The 26,889-nt window shown below is 42.3% G+C and overlaps 1 protein-coding gene across 3 annotated transcripts in view; it reads right to left on the reverse strand.

Moving 5' to 3' along the window:
* Nucleotides 1-26,889, reverse strand: part of PTPRB (protein tyrosine phosphatase receptor type B) — a 335,571-nt gene that overhangs the window by 43,121 nt on the left and 265,561 nt on the right. For 2 of the 3 annotated variants that reach the window (XM_069228335.1, XM_069228338.1), the window contains 9 exons: nt 22,822-23,065; nt 20,042-20,148; nt 18,728-18,833; nt 16,236-16,319; nt 16,121-16,138; nt 15,949-16,030; nt 13,232-13,322; nt 12,054-12,130; nt 10,631-10,765 (listed from right to left, as the gene is read on the reverse strand). In XM_069228335.1, the coding sequence (XP_069084436.1) occupies nt 10,631-10,765; nt 12,054-12,130; nt 13,232-13,322; nt 15,949-16,030; nt 16,121-16,138; nt 16,236-16,319; nt 18,728-18,833; nt 20,042-20,148; nt 22,822-23,065 (944 nt within the window). Of the gene's footprint in view, nt 1-10,206; nt 10,484-10,630; nt 10,766-12,053; nt 12,131-13,231; nt 13,323-15,948; nt 16,031-16,120; nt 16,139-16,235; nt 16,320-18,727; nt 18,834-20,041; nt 20,149-22,821; nt 23,066-26,889 lie in introns of those variants that run through there. The other variant, XM_069228337.1, reaches the window with a different exon arrangement.

The raw sequence follows: 26,889 nt of genomic DNA on the forward strand, positions 1-26,889 counted from the left end.
TTTTCTAGGTTTCCCTAGGTGCCGGATGAGCTAGAGGCCAAAGTCCAAAGGTAGGCACTTTGCAAAAAGGTCAGTTTTCATTAGAAAAATGTGATGTGTCCCCGTTGTGTGTTGGGGCATTTCCTGTTGCGGGCACTAGGCCTACCCACACAAGTGAGATACCCTTTTTTTCGGGAGACTTGGGTAAATGCTGGGTGAAAGGAAGTTTGTGGCTTCCCTCAGTTTTCAGAACTTTCCATCACTGAAATGAGAGGGAAAAGTGTTTTTTGCCACATTTTGAGGTTTGCAAAGTATTTTGGGTAACAGAATCTGGTGAGAGCCCCTCAAGTCACCCCATCCTGGATTCCCCAAGTTGTCTAGTTTTTAAAAATGCACGGGTTTGCTAGGTTTCAGTAGGTGTCGTCTGAGTTAGAGGCCCAAATCCACAGCTAGGAATTTTCTAAAAAACACGTCAGATTTCAATGTAAAAATGTGATGTGTCCATGTTGCTTTTTGGGGCGTTGCCTGTCGCGGGCACTAGGCCTGCCCACACAAGTGAGGTACTGTTTTTATTGGGAGACTTGAGAAAACACAGAATGGAAGAACAAGTGTTGTTGCCGAATATCTTTTTTGACATTTTTTCCTTTCAAATGTAAGAAAGTGTGTAAGAAAGAAGTCTATTTGAGAAATGCCCTGTTATTCACATGCTAGTATAGGGACCCCAGAATTCATAGATGTTCAAGTAACCACTGCTTCTCAACACCTTATCTTGTGCTCATTTTGTAATTACAAAAGTTTCCTTGATACCTATTTTTTACTCTTTATATTTTACCAAATTAATTGCTGTACACCCAGTATACAATGAAAACCCATTGCAAGGTGCAGTTCATTTATTGACTCTGAGTACGTAGGGTTCTTGATAAACCTACAATCTCTATATATCCCCGCAACCACAAGAGTCCAGCAGACGTAATGGTATATTGCTTTCAAAATATATCCCAAAGCTGGAAAAGTCACAGAAGAAAACGTGGACAGAAATACCTATTTTTTCAACTCAATTTCAATATTGTTTTATTTCACTTTTTACTTTCTGTAGGAAAATCTTGAAGGATCTACACAAATGGCCCCTTGCTGAATTCAGAATTGTGTCTACTTTTCAGAAATGTTTAGCTGTCCAGGATCTACTATTACTTTCACACCCATTTCTGTTACTAACTGGAAAGATTCTGACAGCACAAAAATTGTAAAAATGGGGTATGTCCCAGTAAATTGCCAAAATTGTGTTAAAAAATGTTGTTTGCTGATTTAAGTCTGTCTGTTCCCGAAAGCTGGGAAGATGGTGATTTTATCACTGCAAACCCTTTGTTGATGCCATTTGCAGGGAAAAAACCCATGCTTTCTTCTGCATCACCCTTTTCCCATTTTTCCCCCAAAAACAAATTTTAGCTGTATTTTGGTTCATTTCTTGGTCTCCTCCACGGGAACCCACAAACTCTGGGTACTTTTGGAATCCCTAGGATGTCGGAAAAAATGTCACAACATTGGCATGGATAGCTTATGTGGACAAAAAGTTATGAGGGCCTAAGCTCAAACTACCACAAATAGCCAAAAAAAGGCTTGGCACAGGAGGGGGAAATGGCCTGTCAGTGAAGGGGTTAATACTTTTGCAAATGATTTCGAGGTGAACATGAGCAACACTGCTTTCATATTTACTGTGAACACAAATCGTAGAGCAGAGGAGAACACTTGAATTTTACAGATTGGCAGACTAGTGCTAGGGGTGGTTTAATATTTGCATAAACTCAAGTGAATAGATTTCAAATGTTACATTGATGCACAGATCAAGCCTAATTTTTCATTGAGAGTTTCGATAGGTGGTGTTTACTGCACAGGTCCTTCCTCAGAGCATCCAAGGAATTGGATAGCAAGACACGTGAGCATGTAAGCCAATGAAGATGTGCTGTAGGTAATCAATTAAAATAGTTCTTGCAACTCAATGTGTTTCTCATTTAAGAACCTTAGTCAGGGGGATTCTAATTTATAATGGTAGGTTACTGTTAGAAATGGGGTCTCTAGTTGGCAGTCAGTTTGCAACCTGTCCAAGTAGGGACCCTCACTCTACTCAGGGTAAGGGAGTCACACTCCTAAGACAACCCCTGCTCACCCCCTTGGTAGCTTGGCACGTGCAGTCAGGCATATCCCAGAGTCAATGTGTTAATTAGTTGTGCCCACACACAGTAACACAGTGAAAACACTACAAATGGACACCACACCAGTTTAGAAAATTAGCCAATATTTATCTAAGTACAACAAGACCAAGACAACAAAAATCCAACACACACAAGCAAATATATGAATTTTTAAAGATTAAATCCCAATAAAGTGCTTGGAAACACAATAGCTCCAACTGGTGCTATCATGGCGCCATGACAGAGTTGTTTCCAACAGTCCGATGCCACTCGCAAGGAAGTGTGTCACCGGTTATGGAGTCGCTCGGACCCCAGGTACAGTACTGTAGAAATGAGGCAGGGTCAAAGACATGGCATGGAGACGAGGAGGTGAGGCGGCGCTGGAGCCGGCGTGGTGTTGGTTCTGTACTGCTACCAGGAAGGTGATCCGTCGGTTCCTTATGGAGACAGTGGAGGTGAGGCGACATCAGCGGTGAGGTGTCGGTTCCTTACGATCCGGCAGGGTCGATGAGTCCAGCGGGTAAAGACGCAATGAGGCGACTTCGCAGTATTGCAGTCACACCCCAGGGCCAATCGGGCTACGCCAAAGTCGAGTGCCACGGAGGTCGGTGACACAGCACTTGAGACTCATGATGTTGTGGGACTTCAGAGGTGCTGTGGTGGCATTCGACCTGCGGTGTCGGTCATCGCACTTCAGCGGGGACCACGGCTTTGGGTGCAGGCAGCAGAGTGGAGTCGGGCAGCTGTATTGGTCCTGGAGTCATCCTGGATCAGTGTGCCTGGTTCTTCTTGTTTTTCTGCCAGACTTCACTCCCTAGGGCCCAAGAACTGGAGTAGGCACCTCTTGGCAAGTCAGGGTCCTCAGCAAGAGAACCCATGGGCTTGCAGGTGAAGTCTTTGATGTCCCTGAGACTCCTTAACAGGAAGCAAGCTCAGTCTAAACCCTTGAAGACACTTCACAAGCAGGATACACAGCAAAGTCCAGTCTTAGTCCTCCCCAAAGCATAAGCAGCAACTGCAGGCTAACCAAGCAAGACACACACAACAAAGGGGCAGTACTCCTCCTCACAGATCTTCTCCTTGGCAGTCTCCTCTTGATCCAGAAATGTTTTTAAAGTCTGGGGTTCTGGGTCCAATACTTATACTCATTTCTGTCTTTGAAGTAGACAAACTTCAAAGGAAAGTCTTTGTATCTTTGTAGTGCCCAAGACCCTGTCTTTTCTGCCCTGGGCCCAGACACACTCTAAGGGGTTGGAGACTGCTTTGTGTAAGGACAGACACAACCCTATTGAGGTGCAAGTGACAGCTTCTCCCATCACTATAGCCCAGGAAGACTCATCAGAATATGCAGGGCACACCTCATCTCCCTTTGTGTGACTGTCTAGAGTGAATTCACAATCAACTGTCATCCTGACCCAGACATGCATTCCGCAGCCAGGCAGAGGCACAGAATGGTTAAGCAAGAAACTGCCCACTTTCTAAAAGTGGCATTTTCAAACATATAACTTAAAAGCCTCCTTCACTGAAGATGTATTTTTAAATTGTGAGTTCAGAGACCCCAAACTCTCTTCTCTATCTGCACCCAATGGGAAATTACACTTAAAAGATATTTCAAGGCAATCCCTGTGTTAACTTATTGGAGAGTTAGGTCTTGTAATAGTGAAAAATGAATTTGGCAGTATTTCACTATCAGGACATGTAAAACACACTAGTACGTGTCCTACCTTTTAAATACACTGCATCATGCCCGTGGGGCTACCTTGGGCCTGCCTTAGGGGTGCCTTACATGTACTAAAAAGGAAGATTTGGGCATGGTAGTGGGTGCATTTGCCAGGGCGACATGGCAGTTTAAAACTGCACATACAGACATTGTAGTGGCAGGTCAGAGCCATATTGTGCTACTCATGTGGGTGGCACAATCAGTGCTGCAGGACCACTAGTAGCATTTGATTTACAGGCCCTGGGCACACATGGTGCACTAAACTAGGGGCTTACTAGTAAATCAAATACGCCAATCATGGATAACCTATTATAATTACAATAGACACTGGGAGCACTTGCACTTTAGCACTGATCAGAAGTGGTGAAGTGCTGAGAATACCAAAACCAGCAAAAACAAAATACAGCACACAGTCAAAAATACAGGTGGCAGAAGCAGAAAGACTGGGGAAACCACACTAAGGATGCCAGGTCTAACAGTTACATAAAAAGCCTTAAAAGATCCCTGTTGGAAATACATCGATTATCCATTTTAATGATAAACAATATGAAACAAAGATCGGAAAGGGAGGGAGAAGACTTGATGTCTACATGGAAGACAGAGCATATAAGCCAAGATCGAATCTGGAAGTGCTTGTAAGTAGCACACTGAGTGTGTGTGCACAAGGTGATGGTGCAGGCTTTTAAAATGAAGAATGATCAGTCCCGCGTTAAACACTTATGAAAGGTCGCCACCACTTCCAGGTACATTTATCTCCAATAAATAGATTTTCACAAAAAGTTAGTAGGTGTATGGAAAAGCCTTGCAGAATGTTTTTTAGTGGCGGGATTCGAGAAGGTATGGCAGATACAATGGTGATACAATGGTGATCCTAAAGGAAAGGAAACAACAAGAGTGGACTTACTTCGAGCCTAACAATTCTCCAGCAAACTCTCCTGCAGTGAATGCGAGTGTATCTATGTATAGCATCCTGGGTTAGAACCGGTGTGCTGTCTTTAATTAAAATCCTGAAACTAGATGCATTAATTTAATGAACCTGCTTAGCTTCAATCGCCATGTCAGGGTTGCGACGTGATTGACAGCCTCGAGACGCTCAGCTGGTGCACTGCACGCTCGACTGACTGAAGACGATGGATTTCACTCCTACTGCTTTCTGGCTTTTAGCCCTGCTTGCATGGACAGCCAGAGCTCTTGCAGGGGTGACTGACAAGCTGCAGCTGATTTCATACGTGGATAACCTTAGAACACATCGTTTACTGTTGGAATATTCTGAAATATTCTATGGCCGCCCCTGTCACAAAACAGGAATACGGACGACACACTCATTTTCAGACCTTCTTCCTTGAAATTTGCTGCCACATGGCCGTGGCCCTGGTTCAAGGACTGCGCATTGCGGATATTAATCATTAGATTAGAAAACATCTGTTGTTGAGCGGACAATGCAGATGTGTACTGTACTTTGGGGAGTTAAATACACATAATATACACCCCCTTACTTCCATCCTCAGCAGAATAGTTTTACTATTGTTACTTCTACCTATGTAATATATATATATAAAATAAATATAAATATAATAATAAATATATATATATAAAATACTTAAATTCCCAATATTTCAGTAGGCATTATTCTGGCATTCACCTTCTGTTTTCTCCCAGGACAACATATCGAATGGGACAATGCTTCAGCCCTCTTCAGCCAATGGCTCTAATTGGCTGGGAGAGGCGCTGGTTTTCCTGCTCACATGTGCCCATCCACCCGAAACTGAGTGTGCTCCAGTGCCCTTGCTTGTGCACCAGTCCTACAGTTTTCCATTTTTTTATAGGTCACCTTTGGTTGACTTTCCTTCTGTTTCTGGGGAGCGTTGAAAAACTCCCCAGACAGTGCAACCAGGTCACTATTTTGCCGCTCACTTCATCTGCAGTGCTCCAGACCACTATTTATAACCAGGGCAGCGAGCGAAAAATGTTATTGTGAAAGGTGTATAGTTCTTTTACCAGTTCACGATAGTTCTACATATTTAGAAACAGCAAGCCATTCATCTTTGATCAGTACACCAGCGATACACTATGCACCTTGCTTACTTTCGTTAAAGCACATGCCCATCACGTTTATGAAGCAGGATTTTTTCTTTTTTTCTTTTATCTTACATATTCGTGTTCTCTGTGTCTGTGTTTTATTGCAAATGAGTGAGTGATTTAATGCACTAATGAACCAATGGGTTGACGAAGGGCTGCCTGAGTTAAGGATGACTGCATGTCTGAGTAGGTACTGAGTGCCTATGCTCACCAGTGACTGAAAATTCACTTCTTGTTATAAACCTGAGCCATTTGTATTGCTAATGCTTCCTGACTGTTTTGCAAAGTTTTATTTCCCCAGTTGAGGAGGATTGTTGGAGGATTGTCCACTCACCCCATCCATCGTGTATATTTTCAGATTTAACAGTCTAAAGGTCTAGATGTGGAGAGGCACTTTTTAGAATAAAAAAATGCTAAATTTTTCACCTCCACTCGTATAATACTCTTATTATGTTTTCACAAGCATCCTAGTGTGTCTTTTTTTCACATTCAGGCATTGCAAAACCTTCATATTATGAGTATTGACCACTTCTTACGAAATTCTATTATATATTTCTTTATTCATCCACTTACGAAGGAGCAAAAGTTAGCAAAAGATGTATATTAGATACATTCGGTGTGAAGGGAAGGGCAAACAAGAAGGTGAGAGAGAGTCAGAGTGTGTGTGTGTGTTTGCGTCTGAGTGCAACAGCAGAAATTTATTTACTTGCAATGATCTCCAGCGGCTGCTTAAACACTGATAGTAAAGCCTGCTAAGCCTGTGGTTGTACTTAGTTCTCGTGTTCACAGGGACTGAGATATGGCAAATACTAGTTGTGAATGAGAAATAGAGAGCGTTCCCAAACTTACTGTATTTTTTAGATCGAGCACGCAAGCCCTTTTCGACCTGTTGTAAGTATTCTGTGGGCTTTTAATCATGCCTATCTCATGCCCATCACTTTCAGTTATTCGTGGGCTTGCCTTTCAAAAATCCCTTGATGTCATTGGTAAATGCTTTATGTTTGTCCCACCTTAGGGTGGTTTTGTAACCGTCTTGCAGACCCTGCTGCACGGATTATTGCACGATTGCTGATATACTTTAGCATGGGTGAGCTATTTTTTTTCTTTTGTCTCTCCCCTTCCTGCTCCATGGTGGCCATGGTGCTCACAGGGAACAGTTCACACTGTTACCTAATCAGAGTAATTTCTTTTGGCTCTCCCTTTCACGCTTCATAGCTTTCACAAAAACACTTGTAATTGATAAATGCTTTACGTAAAAAACAGAGAAATCCTCAAATCGGCTCTCCTGACACAGCGGGAGAGCCGATACTAAAATATTCACTGCACTAGGGAAACTCGCTCCATAATGCGTTGCAGGCCATTACTTTCAGAAAACATTTTTACTCAAACCTTAGCCTGTGGTGGTCCTAGCACAATGGAACCACCATCAAAACTTTCACGGCAACATGCTCTTTCTGTTTACATCATTTCCTTGTCCCCACAGTAGGTTAGTGGGGATGCCAAAATAATAACCTCTTCCACCATACCGTGTCTTTTTAAGTGCTCTCATGGTTGTAACTATTGTTTTACAGCTGGGAGTAGTTTGCGTTTTAAAGGCCTTGTTTGTAATTTCAGTGTAGTAGGGCCTGCTAGCCTCAAAAATGTGTAATGTGCTATTACCTCTTGGGGTTAAATATATGGTTACAGTGCATTTACTCTGACATTTTCCTTTCATGTGGTTATGGCCTCTAGGGGCTAGCTATATGTTTACATTACCATGTTTCTTACAAATGCTGTTTTAATTGTGATGTCCTCTAGTGGCTGTTCTGAGCATTACAGTCTAATGCCAAAAGTTTATTTCTGATAAAGGATATTGGGTTTACATGATAATTGTAAATGTTTTATTACTCTCTCATTATTGGAATTATGACCATGATTCAGGAAAAACTAAACATCCATATTACACTATAACTATTTGAACACTCTTGATATGTTTGGGTGACCCTTCTAGTTTATTTCTCTCATTACTCCTCCGTGGCTGTCTTGCAACTTTTTTTGTGAATTGAGTTAGCCAGCCAGCAACTGACGTTGGGTTGACGAAAGTGGCATTCTATTGGAATTAGCATGGCAGATTTAAATTAGGATGCTAAATGACAACATTTTAATTTTTGGCTGCAGATAGAGGAAGATGGTAAATGGAAGCGCTTTAGTTATATGCAGGGCCACTGGAATTATGTGGCAAGAAAAGACCAAATTATGAGGGAGGGTTGACCAATTTATGTGGCAAGAAAAGTCCAGTTATGAAATTACAACACCAATAGCTCTAACTCAAGCAAATGCAAGACCTATTGCATTGCAAATGCTTGTCTTTACATATTATAATTCACCCAAGATATTTTAAGCTGGGAACTGCAAACCATGTCGGGTTTTGCCACTAGCTGTGTTTTATAAGACATCTTGACTGTTGTCATTGTGACATATTCAATAGTCGCAATCTTTGGACTGATTTACTTTTCTCATATCCGCTACATCCACTTGCATCACTCAGACACACACACACACAAACACACGTGTGCACTTAAACTCAGCTGAAATGTCAAAGAGATAAGTGGTAACAATTATGTTGCCTACTCTTTCTATAAATCTTTTAGCCACGGAAGGTAGTTGCATTATTTAACAGGCCTACAATTTCTAATTTAAAGGGCAAGTATCACCTTGCGGTCACGGTCTCTTGTGCACCTCTAATTTGTGGTATATAGGGCTCATTGTTCAACTGTTTTACAGTACCAGAGTAAAAAAAAACTATTCATTTCCAGGAATAAAGGCTTTTCCCAGTTGGTCAGTATTAGCTGTTAAATATTTCCTACAGTTGCAATTTTTTAAAATACACTTTTTGCAATGCATTGTTTTGACACTTTTTAATGCCGATGGTCAGTTCCTGGTGACTCAGTGGCTTAGTCACAAGTCTTGCTTTTTTTCTTTTTTTCTGATATAGTAGGTGTCAGCAACACTGGGAATCCTAGCTATCGACATATTGACATACAAAGCATTATATGTGTATTATAAATCAGAAATACTCTATCTTCTATTCCCAACTTTAGAGAGACTGTTATAAATATTTATTTTCAGTGTGTATTAGCTGACATTCCTTCTTATTGATAACTATGGGTTATGAACTACAGTTGTTGCTGCAAACTATCATCAACATATGCCATGAAGAAAATATGCTGTGAATGCTGCCTGCTCCAAGCTCATTCTCATCTTATTAACAACATGTTTACCATCACAATACATACAAAAAACACCTCAATCAACGATTCTAAGATACATTTTAAAATAAAGAGAGCAGTTTGTACCACTCACTAGTGATCCACAGTCTCTTTAAGCTGAGGTGTCAGACTACATAAAAAGTAGCATGCACTAAGTGCAGTAACAACTAATTCTGGTTCTTTTAGTGTGGGTTTAATGAATGCTCCAACTGTGTGTTCTTACAAATCACCTTAAATATATCAAGAAAACAAAGGGTCAAAACAAAGCTGGCTTTCTAAGAATTGGAGCAGGGAGTTTCATTTATAATGGTGGGCTGCATCTCCTCTCCATTTGTCATATAGTTCCTGCTCATTTAGGTCAACGTTCTTCTCCCTGCTTCTTCTTCCTCTGCATGCTTCATTAGATATTCAAATGGCTACCTAAAAACTCAAGATGTGCCATCATCAAGGCCCTCATCTCCAGCCGACTGGAAAATGGCAACGCTCTCTATACAGGGATCACAGCTCATCTCCTCCTCCGATTACAGACCATATAGAACACTGCAGCCAGACTCATCCTGGATCTCCCTAGATGAAACCACATCAACCCCTATCTCAGGGAACACTATTGGCTCCTTGTAAAGAAAAGATGCCGATTCAAGCTCCTGACTCATGTGTAGAAGGCCCTACACAACTGCGGACCTGCATACTTGAACCACAGTCTGAACTTTCATCAGCCCACCAGACACATCTCCGGACCTCCGCATTTCTTCCAGAGTTCCGTAACTCCCGGAAGACCTGGCTATTCAGCTAATCAACTGGACCCTGTCAGCGCCTGGTTACCCTCGCGGGTGACATGAAGCGATCTTCAAATCCACTGATTGATTGATTTAATGAAGGCAATAAAAGTCAGTGATGATGAGTGGGAAATTATGGCTTTTAACTCGTTTGCATAATCAAAGAAGTTCATTGCAATTTAGACACAACTGCTTTAATGCAATAAATCTGTTAATATGCACTCGCCAATAAGAAAAATCCAACGTTTTGTGTTCTACCACATCTCTAGTATAAGAGCTGGGATGACTATTTCTGTCTAAACTGAGGTTCTGCAATATTGTCACTTATTTGTCTGAACAGCAGTTGGAAAATAATCTTGCTAAGCATTGGCTGCTGAAGGTTCTTCAATCGGGGATTGGAGCACAAATGCTCACGGCATAATGGTGTCAATACTCAATTCTTGTGAGAAGGAGGAGAAGGGGGAATGCAGAGGAGGGGGTACAGAGGGTAGACTAGGAGCAGAGGAGAAGGGATGAATGAGGAGTAGAAGGGAAAGAAAAAGAAGAACAATGTGTTATTACATAGAGTCTTTATAGAACACACAATTAACAAATTATATATACATGAAAACACATCTATATGGCATAGGACGTACTCACCCGCCCCTTTTCAACACACTGGGTCACCATCACAATGTTGTGCACATTTTGCTCCCAGACCATTTTCCAGAAATCATCTTTGGTGCCCGGCAAAGGTCCCTGAGTGGCAATGTATTCCCTTCTGAAGTTATTGCCCTATAAAAAAAGAGGCCATGATGAATTATTTTAGCAAAGTCAAAAAGGAAGATATCACACATTTTGTTGTTCACAGTAGCTCATGAGTATTTTTAGAGTCCAGGCCTAGCCTTAAATGCTGCAGTCAAAGAGACATTTAGAGGAGGTACGTTGGCAGACTCAAGGGAGAAAATATCAGGATTCCATGCTGGCAAAAAAAAGCGTGAAAAGAAATTTCATGCAAACCAAGGAGGTTGTTACCACCAAATTCAGTCACCACGGATCAACTGCCTTAAAACAATAGCTGTAACACAACATGTGCTACGTTAAATGCAAATCAACTGGCAGCAGACTGGGTGAAATAGAAAACAGAAACAGTGTTTTAAATTCGCACTGTGGTCCTGCATTGAACTTGTTGGTGGTCACTGAGTTTGGCAACGACTACTCCAATAAGCCGCTTGAGCTGAACTACTGACTTGCCCTTTATGTGCACTGGTCAACAATATCTCAAACTTTCCAGCAGCTGATGTGTTATGGTCTAGGTCCTATCACAGAGCTGGGTTTCCTCAAAGAGTGCGTTGGAATTTGTCCAGTTCTGTACACTAGGCCAGATGTGTCAACTGGGCACAGATCAAAGAGGCTGATTTGAAGGGGTTGTAGGAATTCTGCCACATCAATATTTATGAGGCTGGGATCCTTCAGTTCATCCTTGCAACTAGCTGTTGGTGCATAGGTGAAGGCTTGTTAGGGACAGCTTTATAATTCCAATATGCTGGCATTGCAATGGCCGGCTTGGGGTTGGGCCACCAAAAATGCTTTACCTTGGCAAAGGAGCATCATTTGTTATACATGCAGTAAGACACATATGGAGGGAAAGTGTGCAGAGGTTAAACAAGGGAACTCATGGGACTCGTGCAAAGGTGCTTGGGAGTGATGCCAACAGCTTAGAAGTCCCTCATTGAAAGCTTTCACTGTGCAAATGACTACTGATTGGCAAGGGTAGACATTAACCTTTTATTGATGCCCGGCTGCCAGAGTGGCTACAAAGAAATGATATATTCCCAGTGAATTGCGCGGAGGAGGGGCAGCTTCTCTTTGTGATTCCATTTAACATGCAATTTTCAGGAATCTCAAAGATGAAATAGTGAGCCACATATTTTTTGCTGATTAGCTGTCTTCAAGCTCTGGTCTATGGCTAGAATGGACATTATCACCCACAACATGCTCTATAAGTGATGCAGTATTTGTATATTATACTTTCAGTAGCACAGCAATGCTACGGGCTACCGGGGAACATGCGTCCACTTACGGGGGTGTAGCTGGCATTGACGTAGTCGGAGCAGGGGTCGTCGTCCACATTTGCAAGCTTCACTCTTGTTGAGTCGTCTGGGAACAGAGGATTTCCGAAAAAGGTCAGAAACATAAAGTAACTTGCAGAGACGTTTTAAAGCTGGGCAAAATGGGCTCTGACCCAGGGCCCCAGCCTTTCAGGGGGTCCCTCTGACAGAGACAGCTCTGTTCTGCATAGTCTTGCCCTGAGAACCTTGAATGATTCTTAAAAATAGGTTGTTTTAAATACCACTTTCCTTTAATTTATATTTATTTTTCAGAGGAATGCTTGTTTTTAACACCATGCAACATCCATAAAAAATTCCTTACAGATCAACACAGAACCTCACATATTAGAAATGGCAGTCTGTCATAGAGATTATTTGCAACAATACTAGTGAGCTACAGCAGTATTCCAGTAATTAAAACGCACATCACTATATTGAAAATGATATGGAAACACATTTAGAATTTGGACCAGTGTGTCTGTGCAGTGCCGCTGACTCCGCCAAAGAGGGCATGAAAAAGCTGAAAGTGGATCATAAATTTAAAGGTGTTCCGAACAGGGGCCCCCAAAATACGTTTGGCCCAGGGCCCCCAGAATCCTTAAGATGTCCCTGATTATACTACAATCGTAAAGTCTCCATTTAAAGCATATTATGCAGGGTGTTTCGCACATTTTAGTGCAATTCACCAGCAGTGACCCACAGTAGTAAATGTGTTGGGTCTTATTACTAGAGAATGTTTCATCCCAGGTTTGCTGGTGGAAACGTCATTAAAGAGCATTTTGGTAACAACTCTTCTACTGTATGTCACGGAGTAGGAAAAAAACAACCACAAATCTGCAGAGTACTTCTGCGATTTCCAAGAAATGGGCAAAGGATCACTAAATGAGGGACCTAGCCTTATTGACAGCGGCCATTAAGAGCTAGACGGGATCTTGTCGCTGGTGTGCTTCAGAAACATGAGGGTCCCCATCGAGCTGCAGAGCCTACTGGGAGCCATGCACCCTCAGCACCGTGAGCCCAGGTCTGGAGTAGGCAACACCATCCCACATTATTCTGCACAGAAGAGGGACTGGCGCATCGTAAGCCTGAGCTGCTCCCTTTCAGAAGAAGTGACAAATAACAGCATTACAAATCCCCACATAAAACTTACAGGGTAATATATTGTTGTATCGATTCTTGCCTCTGTTCTCCGGCAGAAGTGCTGTGTCAAAGGATTGGTTTCGACCCACGTCCTTCAGGTCCTGAAATGACAGGAATACAATGGTGTGTATGGGACAGATACAGGGAAGACGCTGCGTAGAGGAGCTTGTGCTGTGCGTCACAACCAGGAAGTCAACAATTAGCTACACAGCCCTGAGTAACACTACTGCTCCTCCAAGCAGCCCAGAGGACAGCCAGGCAAATATCAACGATGAGTGACATAATAAAGAATCGAGTGTTTCCTATCACATAGATGGCGCGTACATGAGCAAGTATTCAACTCTGTTTATTTTTGATTGACAGCAGTAATTGTGTGACGTGCGGTGAGTACAATAGGGCCCCTGTGGCACTTCTGTAGGAAGAGTGTTAAGGCATCAGGACCTGCAATAGAGCCCTGGAGGTGGAGGCACCCCATTGCACGATCTTCAGCGGGCGTGGAGTTAAGCCCGCATAAAGGGTTAGGGCGGGGTGTAATGGACTTACATGCATCACGGTAGGTGACAAAGACTGACATGGAGTGATGTAGAATGAGACTTGCGAGAGCAATGCTGCCTGATTTGGGACTTGGGTTGGCATACAATGGGCTGTGGGTTACGGCATTAGAGAGGGCCAGATTACATTTTTGTATGTGAGGAGGGAAAACTGGAAGAGCGATGTGGAGGAGGACAGTGTTGGGCAGGAAGATGGATCCTGAGGGTTCCCAGCGACTCTCTTTTCAGACACCATCAAAGAGCTGAACATTTATTGTGGCAGCTACATGGGATCCTGTATAATAACAGCCGAATCAGTGCATTAAAATGACCCAGATCTTTCTGACAAATATTCCCTTCACAGTCGACAAAATATGTTTGTGCAAGTACTTTAGACTTTTCTTCCACTTAAACAATTTGGTTTACTTAGAAGCCCACACTGAATTGTCCATTGTGTTATGTTAAGCTGCCATTTCCATGCAGATGTATAAATACAAAATCTTCTCTGCTTCAGAGCGCAGGTTATTTCCTACACATACATGAAGAGAACATGTACTACTGACCAAAAGCCTTCTTGCTAGCAAGGTTATGACTAAACATCATAGAAGCCACTGAGAAGGGACGTCAGCTTGATAGGTCGTGTGATAGCGAGAGCTTGGGTAAACACCTGAAGGGCGATTAGAAACATGCTGTAATAACACCCACTCGTCTAAAATCCCAACAATACCGTACTTCGTATAAGGTCTATTTAGCTCCAGCAATCATAGTAATATGGTGTGGGTCAATGCAAGCAAATTGGCCTATAAGGTCTGCCCCTGGTATTGTTATTTATCAGGTGCGCTAAATAACACCTAAACTTGTAATCAGGCCCTTACTCAGAGAAATACCAGGAGACATGAATTCACTTTATGCACTGAAGACACATGCTACAGGCGCTCAGTTCTGCACCAGCAAAGCCCATCATGGTACGGCTCCTTATTGTGTGTGAAACTGTGACTCAATAATGATTATATTTTTATTATGAAGATGAATTGTGGATAAAATGTTATTTTATTAAAAACCTATATTTAGGTGAGATACAAATAAAGAACAGTGAAAATCAACTGTATCGAAAATGTTAATGGTCAGCACATTTTAAGAGACTGAACCACTTCAATCCACCTCTCCAATGATTCCAAGACCTTCTTCGTGGATGAAAGCAAAACCTTACGTCCCCAGTATTCCAGACTCTCTCCCCCTTCACAACAGTGGTATTTAAAATAAACAAAGAGAATGTAATAATTCGACGAGTGCCCTCAGTAAAAAGGGCAGAAGTCCTGGATTTAATATGGCTGACAGTAGACTGTCCATCAGTGGATCTATTTCACCACTCTTCCTTCCATCAGAAGTCTTTCACAAGGTATGGTTGAGACAGAAGTAGTTCATTTTATCTAAAGAAATGTGAATAGTGTTGGTGTTCCTCTTCCATGTCAATCCTCCTTCTGGCTTTTCTGCCCTGCAGGCGTGTTCTCCTCCTACTGCAGGGGTTGTTATTCTGATTATATTTATCCCGCTTTACTCTTCTCCTCACTTGCTCTTCTCTTGCATGTGCATCTTCCTCACCGTCCCCTCTTCCCTGTACCTCTATCCATAAACGTGGGCTTTAGTGGGGCTCAGGATTTCCCTTTCTCCATAATCTCCTGCTGCTAGGCTGTCAGCCGACTCCTTCTCTACAAACTCTTTCTTATAGTTTCTAATCCTCTTCGGGCAACTCAGAGTACCCTTATGGATCCCTAAGTGTGCGTGTTGCTCTTTAAATTTCCTAGCATATGTCCTGAACCCACTGAGGCACCAAAGTCCACAGTGTTGGTTACCTTGCTCTTTCATCCCGCATTGATGGACTTGCCTTCTTTAATCTTCAGTGTGCAAGTCAACCAAACATTATGCATTCCTTCTATGTCTCTATTCCTGTTGTGCTGCCGCTGTCAGTTCCTTTGAAGGTCCACATCCTCCAGATGCCTCCCACTAACATGCATCCCATAATCAAGACATATAGAATGGAGTTGTCAAGCCAGTCTGCATACTTCTACTCAAGGCAAAACCAGGCACCTAACAAATACAGTTATCTTACCTAAGGGTTAAAGATAGTATATTGCTTTCATGTCAACACCTTGGATTCCAAATTACTTCAGATACCAATAATTATAGTTCACCCTACCTCGTACTCCTCCGACAGCAGGTAGTTCGAGTCTGCTTGAAGTTTAGTGAAGTGAGCATCAAACTGACTTGTTTTAATTGGGCTGTATTAGGAAGAAGACAAAGGAAGATTTAGACCATAAAAGTATGTTTTGCTTATGTAATTACAATCTGCAGCCTGTTTATGCACTCACCTGGAAGTTCTTCTGTTGCTGCGAATCATAAAGACATACTACAAGTTAGCATATATTGTAATCGTATGCAAGCGATATAATAGCATTGTAAGGAAAAATTAAACTGTCTTCTTACCCTTTATGACCCAAATGTAAATGTACAGATGATGTCCTCTCACGTCGAGTACTCAGCCTTGCCGTAGGCCCATCGGAACTGTTACTATAATAATAAAAATTAAAGAGACTTTCTTCATAATCCCCACAACAGCTGCATAGTATGGAATATACGTGTTAAAAGTGAGGTATAAGAGTCAGATGTATTTAATACAGTGTAACATATTCCAACTTGCACTAGAAAAGGGGTCTTGAAATGATACTCGCCTGACGAGGTAAATGTCTAAAACAGAGAAAATCTACACAATGAACTTGGAAGGTGCGTGTTTTTGTTTTTAATCCAGTATGTATTGCAGGAGCCAAATTACCATCAAATTTCAAGAAAGCGTGGAACAGACAAGTCTGTCATGATAGTGTGAAAGACAACACTTACCCCTGGGTATAGCCTTTAGTGTTATAGTAAGTGTGGACATGGGTAGCCTATACGCACCTAATAGCGCAAACCAAGTGCACTTCAAACTATATTCTGTTGCAACCCAAAGTGACATTTAGCTCCATAACAAACTAGGGAGCTAAGCACACATCACTGAATGTCTAGACCACACTTGCCACTGGCTCTTCCCTATGTATGAATAGAGCAAAAACCGAAATCCTGTTTCTGACCACCAACATGCTTCTTTTGACTAGGTAACAAGTCTAGCAAACAAGTGTGGAGTTAACACCCTGAACTGACACAATACTCACTGGCATCTATATACATCTGCCCAACCTCAGGAACATCCTTGCTGTCCTTCAAGTTAGACACTAAGTGGATCTGGAAGGATTTCTATGACATCACTCCTAATTTACATAAACATTGTCCGCAGAGCTCCAAATAACATCACTGACTTATTGCAAAGGCTACAGAATCCGGCAAGCAGTATGTTCCTCAATCTACAGAAAAGTGTCAGAAACTAGCTCATAACATGCTCTACTGACCTCAGATAGAATTAGGGAGCAAATAAAAAATTATTTGAACCATGCATAAGGTTCTACATTCTCATAAGGGCCTGGCTACTTGCTAACATGGTCACCCCACTACAAGAATATAATATTCACAGATATGAAGGGCTTGTACAGGAATAGAATGAATCACATGCATGAATGGCACACAGAAGAACAAACATTTAAATAAGAGAGTGACTCACCTTTGTCAAGGGCCCAGAGACATGCATGCTGAGAAAATATGATAGCAAAGCCTTTAAGGTGAATAATAAAGAGGAAGGTGAAAACTGCCTGGAAAACATATTGAGGTTTAAGAGTGGATTAAATGAAACAGATCTTCAAAGATCCTGAAATGGGGCATCTTTTGTGGCAAGGCAACCAATATTTGAAGATTATGCACAGCAGTGAAGGTCACTCATTGATGACCACTATTATTGGGTAAAAATAATTTTAGAAGAGAGAGCAGAGTGAAGCTTTTGGGAAAACAAATTAGGTGACACAAGGATATATTATGTTATGCTATGCTATACTATGTTATGCTATGTTATGTAATGTCATGTTAATAAGAGATTGATGATTCCATTCATGCTCATTAGAGAAGGGATCGTGTAGCAATTGGCATTTCACTAAAACGAAGTTTAATGCTTCAATAAGAACGACCCTGCCTTAGGGCACCACAGAAACATCACTGCTGATCAAAATGTTTTAGGCACCGACATCTGAAAGCTTCTGTCAACTTCTCAAAGGTAGACTGTCTTAATAAATGCAGACAAGGTTCCTAGTTTCCTGAAGATAATTATTTTTATAGCACTTGTTTGCTGCAAATGGAGTTTCTAGCTGCTACCTAAAAGTCTAAGGCCCAGTTACATAAAGCGACTGTCTCTGTACAAATGTTTACAGCAGGGATGTCCAACATATGCCCAAGAGGGCCAGACCTATGCTAGGTTTTCAGGACATCAGAAAAAAAACATTTACAACTGAAACTGATTTACATATTATGTGACTATCCTCAAATGATGGCACTTATCTAAGGTTTCTAGGCGCCTTTGGAAGTCCGTCATGTAGAGAACCTGATTGTTAGGGAATAAACACAATGCTGGCTTGAACCATGGCACCTCCGTGTGACCTGGAGATGACTAACAGACAAGCACCAGGGTTATCGTCTTATTTCAAAGCAGTGTAAAGATACCAAACACATGGGAACACATTATTGTGTGCATGTAATACGTGTCTAAGCACTGCACATGAGTCATAGGAACCATTCTGGTGTCGGTACAAACAGTGCGTTCCATGTTGCAGAGGCCTGGGGGGATGGAGGGGGGGGCGGGGGGGGGGGGGGTCTCTATGCGTCTGTGGTCCAGCTGTCCTTTCTCGTGGCTTGCCAGCCATTCTACGCTTCTTTGCGCTGCGTGATTACAGTAACTTGTCGCTGTGACTTCAAAGCATTCGGATGTTTCCAATAAAAATCGTCTAGTGATGTTAGGCAGTAACCGTCAAAAGCAATGGTGCTAAAACACAGGGGATGCTTACCCGCGCCGCACTTTTTTCCTGTAGACCAAGAAGGCAGCGATTGCAACTAGCATCAGGATGAGGAAGAGACCAGCGCTGATACCTTCAATCACCCCGAGCAACGGCTCTGCACAGAGACAGAAACAAAGTCTTGGCTTTTCACAAAACATATAAATAATCATGGACACAGTCTGTGATAGCAAGAGACAGCAATCACTGATGTCTGAAAAATCAGGGCTCTGTAACGCAAAAGGAGGAACTTTGTCCTTTATATGTCTATAAAGAAACCAGAAGCACAACTCCATTCATCTCACAGTACCCTTTAATGAGGCTTATTACAGAAGGACCCAGTAGTCTAACTCGACATTATATTCAGCCACGCATGGACAACTCGGTGCACCAAAGGACCAGCTTTTAATAGTGGTTACACACAGAAATAAAACTGGCAAGAAACAAATTAAGTTTATTAGTGCATTTGATACTGAAAACAGTGGCTCAAAATTACCCAGCAGTGTTTTCTTCTGAAAAATAATAAACAGCAACATTTTACCAGCGCATTGCGTTTGGCACCATAGGATGGCACATTATTTACAAGCGTGGAGATCTGGTTTAGTTCTGATCTGTCCCATCCCATTCCAAAGGTAATGTTAACAAAAGAGAATCTTGGCATCTGACATTGAGGCTATCAGGATACGCCCCCATTGAACTGGCAGCAGGAAGAGGCGGGGTCTTGTCTGCATTTGAAGTGGCCAATGACAACACACGGACAACTAATTAAGTGGCACTTTCACTAAACCAACCACTCTCCTGGCTAGACAGTACAAGACAAAGCTACTCTTAGAAACTGCTAAAAACCACACACACATAAAGAATAGACAAATAGATACATTGGGAGACACAAGGTTATGAATTATACATGGCCTTTCGGCAACACGAAGGCCTTATTTTGTTTACTTTCATTGGTTGCTATGACACTGAATTGAGAACTTTAGTTGGAGCCAACGCCGTGACTTTTATCACTCACCATCCTGTGTGCTGTACACGTGTCTGCATGTGATGTACATGAGTCTGCATGTGCTGTACATGTGTCTGCATGTGATGTACATGTGATGCACAGTTAGGTTAGTTGTCTTGACCAAGTCAAACAAAGCAGCTCATTGACTGCTGGTAGCCAAGTGGCATCAAGGAGGGATCAAGTAATAACACACACGTGAAATAATGGCTTCTTTTAGCTGCCTATAACAAATATGTTGCAGACAAAAGATGTGGTTGTGTGAATTGTGTGGGTTGAAAAGTCAATCTTAAAAAAAAAAAGAGTTGCAAACCTGCACTTACCCGACTCTGTTGTGATGGGCAGAGAGAAAAAAGTGTCTGAGAAAAGAGGTCTGGAGAAATCCTTCAGATCTTCACCGAAGAGCTGTGTGAAAGCTCGAATGCTGATCCTGAAAACACAGGAAAAGAGGAATCAACTACAGTAGCCGGTGTGAGAATCAGCCGAAGAAGGTCTCAGTGCTCTCTGAAGCCAGAGTCTTCCGCGTAGGGCAAGGAGGTCTGAATCCAGGCCAGATCATCAGACTATGCAAAATGATCTGAATTTAGATTATTTGAATGCAAAATTATCTATGTTAATTGCCTGAAAAACTGGCATGCATTTGGCTCATCGCAATCTATAGGAGATACCCCTGCTCTAAAACATCGAACTGAAATGTGGGAAAGACAAATAAAGGCCTGAAGTAATAACCCTGTCTCTGATTTCTTACAATAAGAGACGTGTGGCACATCCAGTCACCTATGATAAAGAAATTACGTTCAGAACTGAAATCTAATGCCTCATTATCAGTTCTGTTCTGTCATGCCAGTGGCCAAGGGGAAAGGCAGATAATGTCACAGAGCATAGTTAAGGATGATGTTTAAGGAACAAAATAAATTGTGGCTTTTCTTTCTCCTGCTCAGTTTTTCTAGCTGTATTGTGACAAGCAGAAAGGAGATATTTATGGGAAATATTAATTTTTGCACTACTCAGGTAATTATAAAAAAAAGTTAAAATCTTTCTGCATGTTTATACACATTTCATTCAACTGTGCCTTAAAAAAAAGAAAACATAGATTATATTTAACTGACGCTAATATCTTTTCACAACTAATATCTAACAGCTTGTTTAATGTGTTTAATTTTGCACTAGAGATTCTTTGTTTATTCTTTGTGTTTGTAAACATGCACTCTCCTTCATATGAAAGGGCTAATCACCAAGGATTTGAGTGAGTTGTGGGAAGGGTGATAGTGTGACCCTGTAATGCAAGGTATAAAGTACCCTCTGGCATACATTATAAGGATATTGCAAGTCACCTCAGATTTCCATAACCACATAAAGAAACTTGGCCTTCAGTCTTTTTCCTCTATATGGTCATGCAACTCCTCAGTGACTTGCAATAACCTTGTCATGTACGGCAAGGGATATTTATCATAGGCATCTACTAATGAAAAAACAGTTCCTCGTGATCTCCACTTCACTGTTGAACAAAAGTTCGGGAATTAACCTTTGCCTCTACTGACATTTTGCTATGTTTTCTAATGATAAATTGTAAGTCTTGTAACAAAGGACATTGCTGATCTTCTACCATGGTGCCGACTTCAAGCTGGGTTGCAGTTTGTGATGTTGAATAGGAGTGTCAGGATAGAGAAGTGCCTACTGGACAGGGAATGATGCATTTGGCCATCATCAAACTGTAAACAAGAGATAAATGAATCAAGATGCCTCAGAGATTGATAGGAAGGCTTGCACAGACCCAAACGTGCTGTACTATTGGTAGATTGTGCAATGGGGTGACGGCAGAGGGTTGATTCCAGTTACGGGGTCACCTTACAAGGCTGAGCTATATATCACCTGCTTCACCTGCAAATTCATCCTAATACATGTAACCTCATTCATATTGTGTAAAACTGAGGTGTACATTGGGAGAACCTGAACGAAGTGAGGGCATGATTCACATCTATTCCCCATATTCTAACCATGACCTCTTTGGCAGGGAAATGGCAGTGTGTGTGATCTGTGAAAATATGACGTATCAGTACACCACAGTTTGTCCCTTTCGACCAAGTTATGGGCACATTAATGTCTTCCACAGAGCAGAGGGACTGAGTTATGGACCAGTAGCTCCCGGGTAGTTTTCTATTTGAAAAGTGCACAGTGGAAACGGCCAGGTATTGAAAGTGGCTTTGCACCACAGAAAAAAAGAGTATCTACCTTATTAATAAGGTGGTAAAATAAAATAAAAAGTGGTAGGCTTTTATGTGTGACACTTTGGTTTAGTGCATGAAAACAGTAGCCCATGTAGCAAGATGAATGAGTTAGATTCCCAGCAGAGACATATAAAAAAAAACAAAAAATGCAACACAAGAAGCAAGGCTCTCTTTCTAGCAAAAGAAATTGCAGCACAGCACATCTTTTCGTTAAAGAAAGATGCAATTTTTAAATCGTAACGACCTCTTGAGCGAATAACGTGTGTACACCTTGCAGTGTAAAGGAGCTAGTGTAAATGAGGGCCCTAGAGCTGAGCATCCCAGCTCCCCACAGCCGCTCCAATTTATGTCCAGATTAAAGGTGTTGCATATTCTGGATATTTCTTAAGTCAGTTACAAGAGGTGGTGGGAGTGCAGTGTCAAAAGAGAGAAGACATTTAGCTCTAGGAGGTGGAGATGTTCTGTTACTTGTTATTCATAATTCTTTGAGCACCAGGCTCATTTCATATGGTCAGTTATTTTAGTTTAGGATATCTGCTAACTTTGCAGTCAAATCAATCTTGCCTGTGCTCCTATTATTGCTTTTCTGAAGGTCTGTCACCAACCTAATATCCTGGTGCCTCACCTGCAAGCTCTCGGTCCACCACTGAATTAGATCATCTGTCACCAATGCCACTGGCCAGCAACTACACCTGTGTCCTTGCCCAAACCAAGACGGAAATCAAACTCATGCATATCAAGTGACTAGTGCATGCTGATACTTCAAAGAGTAGTGGCATACCCTTGGCACCGCCTCGAAGACAGGGAAAGAGCTGCACACGGATGTCTAAGTACATGGGTTCAAACACTGTCAAAACCAGCACAGTAAATCGAACCTGTAGGGCGTGCGGGGCTTGAGAGGCCCATCACAGAACTGGTGCTGGTTGGGATCACACTTCCCTCCGAGGCTTTCCATCTCCGTTCCGAGCTTAATCTGAACACTTTGATAGTTGTAGTCTGGGTTTTCTGCACATTTGCTTGCAAAATAGTTGGTTTGGTAGACCTTGATTGAGCTGTTGTGCTTGTACTCATGATATGTAGGCAGAGGGTGCTGCTGTCCTGGTTTGATATCACTGTTGTCTGGAAAAACATGAAGGAAAAAGAGACACCACTCCATAAGTTCTTTACATAACACATTTATCTGAACAATCCTTGATAAATATTGTGCTGTACTGTATTCTCTTTGGTATTTATAGAGCACGAAGCAGCAAAGTACTGTGGGAAGGGGTGGAGTGGGTTCATGGAAGGGATAAGGTGAGCATACAGGGATAGCTCAGATGATTTCTTAGGGCAAATGAAGGGGTGCTACCAGAAGGAATGTGGCCACTCTATAACTGAAGTAATAACAATAGTCTTTTTAAAGAGAGTTTCATTAAAGGGAATGATTAAGTCAAATACTCTTACAAGGTATCTCAGACACCTGCTGCTGTAAAAATATGATAGTGTACCTCTAGAAATTATCTCTAGAACTGATCTTAATCTGAGCCCTTTTTGTTTTTCAGCTCTTGTGGTAGAATTAGATGCCAGTGCAACGTCTTGTGATGGTCAAACACTGTAAACCGATGCTCAGATGCTCGAGGGTTATCATTGGGAAAGGCCTTTGTTGACATGCTAAATTATCGAGCACTGTAAATGCGCCCACCTGTAACATGTGTTTGTTTTCATTGTGGGCTTATGTGTCTTTATTAATTTTCTGTCTTCTGGGGCCTGCATTCACCTTTGTAATATGTAACAAAATCATACAAAAGGAATTAATATCAGTGGTGCAAGTGAATGTCAATATCCTTATGGGTCATAACGAGCCAACATGGAATTATAATTGATTCAGATGAAGTAATCATGGGCATGTTGTCTTTTGAGCACTCGTTTGAGTTCTTGTATACATATCTTCTATATGACACTGGTCTTAAGAACAGCTTTTCCCATACTGGCACTTAGCAGCAGCAACACAATGGCAAATTTCCATTGCTCTCTGTATACCTACAGATGAGAGGGAGATGGATCTATCAATTTCAGTAAGTCTGATCTTATCCCTCTCCCCCTCCAGCTATCAACTCAGTTTGTTAATGCCTGTGTTTCTACCTATGCCTACATGTATGTAAATATCTCTAATAACATATGATGAAATACAGTGAGAACAGAATAGTGGCTTGCTGCACCACCATATAGGCATCTCTGACTTACGCCTCCATTTCAATCCAGAAGGGATCTGTGTAGCGTGAACCTCCAAAGTTCTCATGCCCATGATCCTTGAGATTCATATTAGACGTGTGTGACATATTACCTTAAATCTGGCAGCTACAAAAGGCCACCACTACATTGTGGCCTGGTGCTCTTCAAGTGGAAGGGAAGCCCATGTGCACTAATGTACACTGCCAAAAAGGAAAGGATTGTGGATACCTTGGTGGGTGCATAAGGGGGACATCCCCCGAATTAGAGCGATCCATTCTCGTTCACTAATGTACACCTCGACACTTGTAAAGCATAAATCTACTCCTTGGCCTCTGGCACAGGTTAATAGTGGCTGGTATTTTTTTGTTAGTGTGCAGAGGTGAATTCCATTATGAGTGCTCTGTTTTCTGGGATGGAGCAGGGAGGGAGCTTCCATCTACAATACACAAAAAATGAAGAGAGCACCCAGCAGCAGTCTGTTCGGGCTGCAGGCAGCCAATCAGAATCTGTGGGGGTAGCTTGTGCTTCCATGGACTGCGCTTTGCTATCCCAGTAGGTAGGGATAACCTGAACACAGGCCGATTTTTACATCCAGACAAAACATCCACCTGTTTCTTTGGTGGGTTAGTGGAAAAGGGTTTGTTTTTGATGAACAGAATGTCACTCCACAGGTGTCAAAAAAAGGCTTAATTTCACATCAAGCATAAGGATGAGATTTCTCTTAGTGCCTCCATCAGCAGTGCTGGTAAGCAGTTACACAGGGGCGACCCCTCCACGAGGAGTGTCGCCCGCTAAAAAATGCGCCAGAACTAAAAAATAAAATGGTAATAAAGTTTATTTATTACTATTTTACTTTTCAGCACCACCCCGTCCTGAACCGAGTGTCAGGACGGGGCGGGACAATTGCTGCCTAGTGGCAGCAGGGAGCTCTGCACTTTAGTTTAAAGTGTGCATGTCCCTTTGGCCGGCATCTTGCGACGGCCAGCCTGACATGCACACTTTAAACTTCTCTAACCCACTTGCCTTAAGACAGCTGGGTAAGAGAAAGCCTAGGCCTTCAGTGCTCCTAGGAGCGCTGAAAGAGGCTGTTCTCTCCCATCCTGATGCGTCTCTCATGCTGTTTTACAGCATGAGAGGTGAGTCAGGGTTGGTTAATGCAGTTTCCCGGGTCCCACTTTGGGACATCCAGAAGAGATGACGAGAGGAGAGGAAGACGCTGTGAGGTAAGTGCCATTTTAAATAAAGTATTATTATTGTACCCCGCCCCCCCACCCCTTTACTTTAAATAGAAGTCAGTCACTACTGCAGTTACACTCAGTGCCATTATGCAGAAACCTAGCTGCCAAGAACCACTAGCCACCGGTGGTCAGTCAACCATGCTTTTCTGCATGGCCCACTTTCTGCTGTGCCATGCAGACAAGGACACCATGTCACTTATCCCCGTGATGGGCTGCTTACACATGTCCTAGACATGTGTTGAACTGGTTCGTTAGGGTATGCTGCAGTAATGAATACCTGCATAGGAGCAACTTTGTTCACCTGTTGCGGTATATTGCTGCACTGAACCTACACCTCTATTACACACCGTTTTGACAATTCAAGGCCATTCCTCTGTGCAAGAGGCCTCACACACCCATAGGGTGTCATGCTTCATCATAGGCACTGCTCCTCGTCAGACCGGCGCTGCAATGTCTGACGGGCACCACCCCGTGAGGGGGGGCTCTTTGCCGGAGATCTTTTTATGTGGTGGTGCCGTGACCCCAAAGGTAATTGAAGTGTCAACGGAGATCAAAAAAAGAATGTGATTTAAAATTGACTACCAAAACCGCCACTGAGACAATGGATTTTATTAGACCAGATGGACGGTCAGGGCCAAGGTTAAAAATATATAGTCAGAAGAGTGAATAGAGAAATTAAGATCAATCACTCTTATAGTGAAAAAATGTATCAAAAGGAGGGGTCTGGGAATTTTCCAAAATCTACCCTCTCATGGGTCAACATGTTTCGCATCCTGGTGGTCCAAACGGATCCAGTGATGCTTCATCAGGACCTTATATGACTATGTGTATCTCCTAAGTACTAAGGGCCACATATATTTCCGAACAAGGTATACAAGTTACTATACCTTGACCTTGACCCCTCCTTTTGATACATTTTTTCACTATAAGAGTGATTGATCTTAATTTCTCTATTCACTCTTCTGACTATATATTTTTAACCTTGGCCCTGACCGTCCATCTGGTCTAATAAAATCCATTGTCTCAGTGGCGGTTTTGGTAGTCAATTTTAAATCACATTCTTTTTTTGATCTCCGTTGACACTTCAATTACCTTTGGGGTCACGGCACCACCACATAAAAAGATCTCCGGCAAAGAGCCCCCCCTCACGGGGTGGTGCCCGTCAGACATTGCAGCGCCGGTCTGACGAGGAGCAGTGCCTATGATGAAGCATGACACCCTATGGGTGTGTGAGGCCTCTTGCTCCTAGAATTTAGGACCCCGGTCACTACTTTCTGTTTTACATGGTTGGAACAGTGTATTACTTATTTCTGATGTTTCCATTTGGAGGATATACACTGGACCATAACTCCTCCTGATCCCTCCCGTATTTTGAACATTCCTCTGTGCACCTGGCGACTCTCCACTGCTGTAACCTTGTCCCTTTGACTTACACACACGGCAATCAATTACACAGCAATGTACAGGGAGTTCTGATTCATGCAATATATGCAG

This window comes from Pleurodeles waltl, chromosome 4_1 (assembly GCF_031143425.1).
Source record: "Pleurodeles waltl isolate 20211129_DDA chromosome 4_1, aPleWal1.hap1.20221129, whole genome shotgun sequence".
In the NCBI taxonomy this organism is placed as follows: Eukaryota; Metazoa; Chordata; class Amphibia; order Caudata; family Salamandridae; genus Pleurodeles; species Pleurodeles waltl.